Source organism: Lolium rigidum, chromosome 2, assembly GCF_022539505.1.
Source record: "Lolium rigidum isolate FL_2022 chromosome 2, APGP_CSIRO_Lrig_0.1, whole genome shotgun sequence".
Taxonomy (NCBI): Eukaryota; Viridiplantae; Streptophyta; class Magnoliopsida; order Poales; family Poaceae; genus Lolium; species Lolium rigidum.
Window position 1 is genome coordinate 125,364,677 of NC_061509.1, and position 9,996 is coordinate 125,374,672.

Here is a 9,996-nt window from a genome sequence, read left to right on the forward strand (position 1 = left end):
CCTCCACATCTATCTGTGCCGGGTTACTCATGTTAGCAGATGAAGAAACATTTGACCAATACGTTTGGCTATTCTCCATATTAAAGGGTAGATGTAGCTTCTTTTCTAACACCATCCCTTTTTCTTCTAAGTGTTGGCGGCGGCGGCAAAATCGTAATGCAATTTTTTAATCATGCGCTACACAAAAATGACAGAAATAATAAAAACGCCTTGTCCATCTAGCTTGTTGTTTTCGAGTAGAGATTTACCTGGCTCGAGTGATCCTGTTATTTTTAAACAATACAAATTGTATTTACAAGTTTCAAACAAATTGAAAAGAAAACCTAGATGTAGCAGATGGTGCAAACCACGGACGTGTAAAAAATCAATTTTAATACCGGTCTTGTATACAAGGCCACAAACCCATATTTCAGGTACCAGGAAAACAAAGTTAAGTAGCACGATTATTTATGTGTAAATGTTATCGTGTTCCAGCCTAATTAAATATATTAAATGTGGTGGCTCTTTCTCTATGGCTACGCGCAATGTTCGCATTAATGAACACCATCCTACGAGGTAAAAAGCTAATTGTTTTTTATCGATTAGTGTTAGTGGTCTTGTATAGATGAAAAATGTATTTTTTTTATAGTGGCCTTGTATTCAAGAACAGAGGGAGTACTTAGTATTCTAACTGAAACAAAATTAACAAAGGTATACATATTTCCAAGCCTCTAAATTTTATCAGATTTTGTCATTTTTATGTAGCTAACAATATAAATAAGTTCCCACTGCAATTTTAAATACTTATAGGATACATCATTGGAGACACTTTTCGATATTTGGGGTTCATGTTGCAGAAGGATGGCGATATCGATGAAGATGTGGGCCACCGAATCAAGGCTGGTTGGATGAAGTGGCGCCAAGCTTTTAGCGTACTCTGTGACAAGAGAGTACCACAAAAGCTAAAAGGCAGGTTTTATAGGACAGCTATCCGGCCTGCGATGTTGTATGGCGCGGAGTGTTGGCCAACGAAGAGACGACATATCCAACAGTTAAGTGTAGCAGAGATGCGCATGTTGAGATGGATATGTGGCCACACAAGAAAGGATCGGGTACGGAATGACGATATATGGGAGAGAGTTGGGGTAGCACCGATTGAAGAGAAGCTGGTCTAACATCGTCTCAGATGGTTTGGACATATCCAACGGAGGCCTCCGGAAGCGCCAGTGCATAGCAGACGGATAAAGCATGCTGAGAATGTTAAGAGGGATCATGGTAGACCAAACTTGACATGAGAGAAGTCCGTTAAGAGAGACCTGAAGGTTTGAAATATCGACAAAGGTTTAGCCATGGACAGGGGTGCGTGGAAGTTAGGTATCCACATTCCGGAACCATGACTTGGCTTCGATATCTTATGGGTTTCAACTCTAGCCTACCCAACTTGTTTGGGACTGAAAAATTTGGTTGGTGTTGTTGTATAGGATACATCATTGACTATGTCCATTTTTTTGAAACTTGTAACTATGATTTTAAAAATATATGATGAAGGTAGCAGTGGAACTCACGAGCCAAAAACACTTTTCGATGTTTTTCTCAATATTTTTTTGATAGATAAATTCCGAGACAAAGAGACTCGTAGCACCGACTGAAACTACAAAGAGCTGTCTACGTGATGACATCTTTTAACCCTTCGTTCTTGTAAGTTGGATTTGCACTGATTATATACATAGAAAAGAGAGTACATCTACAAATAGGGAAAACACTTGCATCAGAGACTAACCCCTGGCAAACACCACATAATTGCCCTAATTAGCAGTTCTTTGCAGTTACAGTTCAATCTACTGTATATCAATTAACCGCTCATGGATCATACCTCATGCGATATAACCAAATTCAGTGATCAGCAACACTACAGAAAGCTTAGACGATGCACTGGAACGTCCATAACAGTTAAGAAAAAGGAAAAAAAAACCTGCAAGGCCCTCAAGGCTCAACCCAAGCTCCAAAGCTATCGCAGAACAAAATAACCCAACGTGGAGGCAGTAAGGCCCCAGCAAACACCGCTTTGCATCCATCAACAACTGCACTAGCCATCTTAAAACTGTTCTTTTCCAGTAATATGTCGCAACCCAACCCCATCGTGCATGTTATAACAGTACAATTGCGCTTGCACGGCCAATATAGTTGAATAAGGGAGATCAGGTACATACAAATACAACATTAGCAATGTACACCACCTTTTTTATGTCAAACAAATGGAACAGTAAGCTCTCATGCCAGTAAATTATTGGCGCAGATGGCCCAATTCCTCAATCACTACTGCAGAGGTCTTGGTAACCATGTTCAGTTCCGCCTCAGTATTTATTTCTCAGTAAGGAACAATGATGGATTCTATGAGCTCCTGGAGAGGAGCCAGCTCCTTCTTGTCAATCAGCCCAAATTCCTGCATCACAAGTCAACAAATGTTAATTTTGCCATTCCTCCCACCCAAGACTAGATCCGTCATGCTCAACGACACAATCTGTTAATGTTGAGTTTGCAAAGCAAGAGATATACGTTTGTAAACAGAATGAAGTGCTTGAAGCAGGTGTTAAGATGAGCCTCCTCCTTTAGGCTGACAATCTTCTGAAAATGTGAATGGTATATGTGGGCATAGACACGAAACAAGCGCTTGAAAATTGTGTTCACAACATCCTTGAAGTTGGGTGGAAATGGTGTGCCTGGATGAAGGAAATTAACCCAGATCAGCTAAACTTGACTGTCCCAATAATAAGAAGTGTTCCTGAAAAACTAGGAATAGTCCATAATGCGAGCAACATACCCAGCTTCTGAGGAAATAAGGATTCATTGTCAAGCTGGCCTTCAATCCAGTCCATTAGGTACTCCACATATTTTGGCGCTGACACTTCTATGGGCTTCTTTATCAATACACCATCAGCCCATCGGTACTCATACCTACACAAAAGTAGCAAATCTTTTATCATGATACCACCTCATATGCAACTAGTTATGAAGAGAACTTAACCAGGGGATTATAGGGATGAGAAGGTCTAATATTAATATATGGAGTGCTCATTGTGCTTATGAAATGCTTAGTACATTTTGGAAATTTGCTTCTTTCAGAAACGGGGGTAACCACAAATGTCTATTTAGTCGACGTTCAAACCTAATTATATCAGGATAAGTGAAAGTAGTAAGAAGAATGCTGGGTCCATAATAACATGGAATCACGAGCAATAGGTTTGCCTGGTGCAGTAATCTTCTTAAACCATAACCTAAGACTTAACACCCTGACAATTGATATTTAGACAAATCATTGAGGTAAACTTAAATAACAGAAAACCCTTTTTTCATTTCAACTTTCAAACACGACACTCTACTTTTTTATATTAGCTTCAAGCAGAGAAAGATAAAACCGCTTAGGTCTACTGCTGTAAATAGTACTACTAGCTAAAAACCCATGTGTTGGTACGGACCGACAATTATGTTAATAAGCAAAACCTTACGTGAATTAAATTTCTCGCATTTAAAGAACTTAGAAGATCAATGAACCACTACAAAAATTAATACCGTACCGGCAATCTATGAGCAGTAAAGACGTGCTCATATCATGTTGGGGTTGGGGGGTTGGGGGGGGGGGGGTGTATTCCCGTGCGGATTTGAAATTGGAAGCAATTATACATAGCAAGCAGGAAGGAACAGCGGTGGCCACTAAGTTGGCAGGAATTGTTTTGTTTTTTCCTTTTTTGGCAGTAGGCTGGCAGGCATTGTTTGACTTTATCAGGAAGGCCGCTTCTCCCATGTAAACACAATGTGCCAGAGCTGGCTGCTTCGTTCTTCGTTTGTGCTTTGAGCGGGAGATGCGCGTTTTAAATCCAGTCACTGTTCATTTTTTATTTATATCCAAAGAAGAACGCAAAGGGAGACATAACATCAGTTCGAACTCCCTCTTTTATTAGGGCTGCAAGCAGGAGCCCACATAAACCCGCATATAGGTGTCCAAAAGTCAACCTTGCGCAATTTATATTTAAGATTAAGACATGTTTGACTTTTGATATACCTACATGCAGGTTTGCGGGATGTCCACTTTGGAACCCTACTTTTAGAGAATATCATTATTATAAGGTTAGGGAAATAACTGAAGACAGCATGTGTCACTTCTTAAGCTTTTGACCATAAACACGGACAAAGAAATGTAAACAGACAAACAATTGGAGCATTTTCACTAGGCACAAAGCCTTCAAAACAATAACATGTGCATTTATAAGGTTTCAAATAGATAATGACAAGCTGCTATAAAGAACAGCTTTGTAAAATAATTTATCAAAAGTAAATCACAATTTCGGAAAGAGATAAGGTTCTTGATTTGTTCTTTTTGAGAAGTTCAATGAATGAGATTGATGGACGGGCATACTTTGGGCCTGCAGTCATTGTTGGGCAGCTCTCGGATGTGCAGAACTCTGTGAGTGTGCCATACAGCAGGTTAACTTGATTAAAGAAATCCACAGCTGAAAATCAAAACACATATGTTAGCTCTAATGAAATGATGATTTCCGTAACACTCTACACAGCTATGTTATTCAGGTACCAACCACAGAATATTTTAGATCCAAAAAATACCAAAAAACTAAAATAAAATGAAATATGTTAAGTACAGGTCGCAGCGAAAAAGGAAAGCGGAGAACATTACTATTCACAGCAAGCCATTCATTGATATCCTCTCCAGGAGGCAGCCTAACAGCTTCCCTGAGGTTTCCACTGCCAAGGGTTGCATCTATATGCTTTCGGAGCTGTGCCCCCTGTAGATAAAAAGGGAAGACAATAAATGGATAATATCAAGTTATGTACGGCACTACTCCCTGTGTAGTCCAAGGGTTTATTCCCAATTTTTTGAGTAGCGTATATAACAAGCAAAATCTGGCAAATTTGAAATACCGAGGACACCCTAGCGATATCCGCTTATTCCATTTAACAAATCTAGCTATGAATTATATTTCATGCCGAAATCTGCACCCATCTTAGGTGATTCGGGGATCCAGGGCATGCACTGAAGATTGAATCTGCTAAGCAACAACTAATAAACATTACTTAAGACTTATCAATCAATCCAGCACAAGCATGTGTAGACTCTAGATCAAACTAACCCAGATTCATGGAATGTTGTTGTAAGAGATCCCCCATTTCCCGTAGTATAGTACATGATGCACGATGAGTTATGATGCATGAAATCAAAGTATCTCTATTACAGAAATTTATTGCAGGGGGTATATGATGTAATGAACGCAATATGAGGAACTGGATACGACAAAATGCTTGACACAGGCTGCTTTGGGATAGATGGGACCCTAGGAGTGTAGTAGGAACATTGACACCGCACTTAAAACCTTTTTGCTTACATGAACATAAGAAAAATACCAAGCTCACGTCGATCTCGACGAAAGCCAACAATAATATCAACTGGGTAACATGGTTTTTGACTTTGCAGAAGTTGGAACTGGAGAATGAATGATAAAGTCAAACAGATGCCTCACACAATTCCCTGATTTATCATCAACAGTCTATGTGTACAACTAACATACATTCCATAATTTCCATAATCCTCAAGTTAATGTAAAGCAAATAAGCTGTCTAGCTCCACCGCCAAAGACAAGCAAATTGTTCATGCCGCGTAGATAGTTTATGACAACTATTTAAGCAACACCGATGATGACAATAAATCAACACTGCTTACTATTTACCCAGGCTCTAATGCATGATCAGATCAAATTTCTATAGACCACGTTCTTGGTTGGTACTAGAGTGGAATTGGGAGTTGGGGAGGTCGGAATCCTCACCTTGCTGCCTGACGGAGCACTTTTCTTGGGACGGAACGTCTTCTGGTTCCTGGCGAAAAAAAGGGGGGAATGCGTGTGAGGGTGATTGCTTCAAGAGGCAAAAAAAAAAATGCAGGGAAAGAGACAAGAAGCCCGGTGGCGTGTGAACATGATCCGGTGCTCCCGCGCTGGCATTTCCCTTCCCGGGAACAGAAAAGGCGCGAGCCGTGAGAACGAAATTGAGCATGGCAGCATGATTTTGGGAAAACAAGCAGCTACTACTACTCTACCACCACCAGGCATGGACTGGAACTGAGAAATCCGTAACGAAATGGGCGGATCGGACTAGATGGACGGCGATTCGGACTAACGAATCGGCGGCTAACTCCAAGCAACCTAGGGCTCGTCGCCGGCGGAAGGACATGATCCTGGTCCGGGTGGATCTCCAGGTTCACTCCAGTCCAGCGGACGACTAGGATGGGAATTCCGCGGAGAGGAGGCGCGCTTGGGCGGGAGGAGATCCGGAGCCAGCAGGATCGCGGTCGGAACGGATGGAAAGCGGAAGGGGAGGAGGGGGTGGGGAAAGTTTCGGGACGGCGCGCGCTCACCGTCCGAGCCCGAAGAGACTCATGCCGCCGCCGCAGCCGCCGCTTGATCCGCCTCGTCGTCGGCCGGCGCCTGTCCCCTTCCGATCCGAGGAAGGAAGCGGGGGTGATCCGGTGATGTGATGGCGACGGAGCTGTGCTGCTGCTGCTGCCGCCGCTGCGGGGTTGGAGGATGGAAGGAAGAAGGCTGCGTGTGAGCGAGTCAAGTGCGGCGCGGACAAATGATTCGGCTGCGGTCGCTGGCTCGTCAGCGAATGATGCGGCGCCCGATGCACGCACCATCGTGGACCGGGGCCGTCGGATCGCGGACACGGACGGCGGATGGGCGCGGCCTGGCTGGCACCCGAGATTCCGGACTCGGATCAAGATCTGGCCATCTCGTCTCGTGCGAGCGTCCCCCATCCCAGACGTTGTACTGCGCTGTCTGTCTGTACGCGAGCAACACAGCACATGGATGTCACCATTGTAAATTGAGAGTGATGATTTAGATGAGTGTGTGCTGCGTGTACATTCCACGGTGAAAAATGTACTTATTTTGATTTACCCGCAAAAAAGAAATGTACTATTTTGATATAAACAATTAAATTCGACATTACGTGGGCTATTTTAGCACAACTTGATATGCCCCCTCTCGCCGTAAATGTTTATCACATATATCTACATTTTACTTAAATCTGCGATAAGTATTTAGGGTCGGAGAGAGTAGCTGAGTTTGTATTGCTTTGATAAGCATGTTTAGTGGCTCTGATTTTGCACTCCCTTCTTCTCATCACAAGCAGGATTGTTTGCCCAGATAGGTGGTGGACGTGTTGAGCGGCTTGCATGTCCTACCCCATGCTGCAAGCTGCTGGCTATGCGACCAAGCTGTGAAGAAGACGGCGCACCTCCTCACGGGTCGCCCCTTCTCCAGGACGATTTGGTATGAGGTGTTATCCCGGTTCTGATCTACCTTCATCCGTGGACGGAGACAAGGAGGGACCAGGGGGATCATGCTCACAACATGGTGGATCTAGAAGCATCGCAACGCGGCCATCTTCGACAACTTGCATCCCTCAGTGGCTTCCCTGCTAGACACGATCAAGGCCGATGCTAAGTCGTAGATGTAGACGGTTCTATGGTTGAGTTGTATGTTGTGGTGTTGATCCTTCTTTGAACTTATGTATGTACTTATTTTCTATCAATACACTGACATGCAATGCTTTTTACGTTTTTTGCGGAAAAAATATAATACTTACTATTTCTACAAAAGAACTCACTTTAGATAAATCTAAGGCTTTCTTCTATGAATGGAAATAGTGATAACCTAGACATAAGATAATGGTGAATCGAGTACATAGAACTATGGGTTGCAAATGAGTTGAGTTCGAGCGACTTACACTAGGCTTAGCTTAACTCATCTTGAAATTCAGTTAAACTCTGATTGAGTCGAGCGAAAGGTTGAGCCGTAAAATTGGCTCATACTCAGCTTGTACCGATCTCGAGTCGATCTCAAGCTAGTTTCAAGCTTAAATTGACAAGAATATTTTTATATTTGCACGCAATTTTTAACTAGTAAAACACACATACACATCAAAACAAAACCCTAAACCCTAAATATTATTAACTAGCGATCGCTAAAGATCAACTTAGTTCTTAGATGAAAGACGGTTAATTTGGCTCAATTCATTTTCAGATCGATCTCAAATGGAGATATGCCCAAGAGGCAATAATAAAAGTGGTTATTATATATCTTTGTGTTTATGATAAATGTTTATATACCATGCTATGATTGTATTAACCGAAACATTGATACATGTGTGTTATGTAAACAACAATGAGTCCCTAGTAAGCCTCTTGTATAACTAGCTTGTTGACTAATAGATGATCATAGTTTCATGATCATGAACATTGGATGTTATTAATAACAAGGTTATGTCATTATATGAATGATGTAATGGACACACCCAATTAAGCGTAGCATAAGATCACGTCATTAAGTTATTTGCTATAAGCTTTCGATACATAGTTACCTAGTCCTTTCGACCATGAGATCATGTAAATCACTTATACCGGAAAGGTACTTTGATTACATCAAAACGCCACCGCGTAAATGGGTGGTTATAAAGGTGGGATTAAGTATCCCGAAAGTATGAGTTGAGGCATATGGATCAACAAAGGGATTTGTCCATCCCGATGACGGATAGATATACTCTGGGCCCTCTCGGTGGAATGTCGTCTAATAGCTTGCAAGCATATGAATGGTTCATAAGAGACCACTTACCACGATACGAGTAAAGAGTACTTGTCAGGAGACGAGTGATGACTGATACGTCTCAAACGTATCTATAATTTCTTATGTTCCATGCTACTTTTATGATGATACTCACATGTTTTATACACATTATATGTCATTATTATGCGTTTTCCGGAACTAACCTATTGACGAGATGCCGAAGGGCTAGTTGCTGTTTTCTGCTGTTTTTGGTTTCAGAAATCCTAGTAAGAAGTATTCTCGGAATCGGACAAAATCAACGCCCAGCATCTTAGAATTCCTCGAAGCTTCCAGAACACCCGAGAGCCACCAGAGGGGAGCCCTGGGGGGCCCACACAGGTGGGCGGCGCGGCCCAAGGGGGGCGCGCCCCCCTACTGTGTGGTGGCCCCAGACCCCCTCCGACTCCGCCTCTTCGCCTATTTAAAGCTCCGTGACCTAAAACTTCGATACGGAAAAGCCACGGTACGAGAAACCTTCCAGAGCCGCCGCCATCGCGAAGCCAAGATCTGGGGGACAGAAGTCTCTGTTCCGGCACGCCGCCGGGACGGGGAAGTGCCCCCGGAAGGCATCTCCATCGACACCACCGCCGTCTTCATCAACGTTGTTGTCTCCTATGATGAGGAGGGAGTAGTTCTCCCCCGAGGCTAAGGGTTGTACCGGTAGCTATGTGGTTAATCTCTCTCCCATGTACTTCAATACAATGATCTCATGAGCTGCCTTACATGATTGAGATCCATATGATGAGTTTGTAATCTAGGTGTCGTTATGCTATTCAAGTGGATTTTACTTATGTGATCTCCGGAGACTCCTTGTCCCACGTGTGTAAAGGTGACAGGTAGTGTGCACCGGTGGGTCTCTTAGGCTATATTTCACGAATACTTATTCACCGAGTTATGATTTGAGTTGGATGTCTCTATGAAATTGTGGTGTGTTAGTACCTCCTATGAATGCTCACAAGGTGACAGCGTGGGGTGTTTATTAGTACTTGGAAATACATCTTTAAGGTTTGCCTACATGATGAATTAGTGTTCGTTATCTTGCCAGAGAGTAATCTCGAATAGCATAGTGAAGTGCTTATATTTATATTCAATTATGATTGCAATGTTGAGAGTGTCCACTAGTGAAAGTATGATCCCTAGGCCTTGTTTCCAAATACCGCAATCATCGCTTATTTATCGTTTTATCGCATCTTTACTTCCGCAATATTACTACCATCAACTGCACGTCAGCAAGCTATTTTCTGGCGCCGTTACTACTGCTCATATTCATTTATACCACCTGTGTTTTACTATCTCTTCGCCGAACTAGTGCACCTATACATCTGACAAGTGTATTAGGTGTGTTGGG

General features: G+C 42.6%; 1 protein-coding gene across 1 annotated transcript; it reads right to left on the reverse strand.

Moving 5' to 3' along the window:
* Window positions 1-2,043: 2,043 nt before the first annotated feature.
* On the reverse strand, window positions 2,044-6,559 carry LOC124687190 (MOB kinase activator-like 1A). The gene is made up of 7 exons (XM_047221005.1): window positions 6,401-6,559; window positions 5,814-5,862; window positions 4,670-4,778; window positions 4,394-4,487; window positions 2,801-2,934; window positions 2,536-2,699; window positions 2,044-2,422 (listed from the first exon to the last, which is right to left on the reverse strand). Exons 1-7 carry the CDS (start codon window positions 6,421-6,423, stop codon window positions 2,348-2,350), a joined length of 648 nt encoding a protein of 215 aa, XP_047076961.1. The 5' UTR covers window positions 6,424-6,559; the 3' UTR covers window positions 2,044-2,347.
* Between the last annotated feature and the right edge of the window lie 3,437 nt (window positions 6,560-9,996).

What these genes read in the sequence shown, in the direction of transcription:
- LOC124687190 (XM_047221005.1), bottom strand. Translation starts at nt 6,423, where the DNA reads ATGAGTCTCTTCGGGCTCGGACG. An exon ending in GTGCTCCGTCAGGCAGCAAG is followed by an intron (nt 4,779 to 5,813) that starts GTGAGGATTCCG and finishes TTTTATCTACAG; the next exon opens with GGGGCACAGCTCCGAAAGCA. An exon ending in CTTATTTCCTCAGAAGCTGG is followed by an intron (nt 2,700 to 2,800) that starts GTATGTTGCTCG and finishes TCCTTCATCCAG; the next exon opens with GCACACCATTTCCACCCAAC.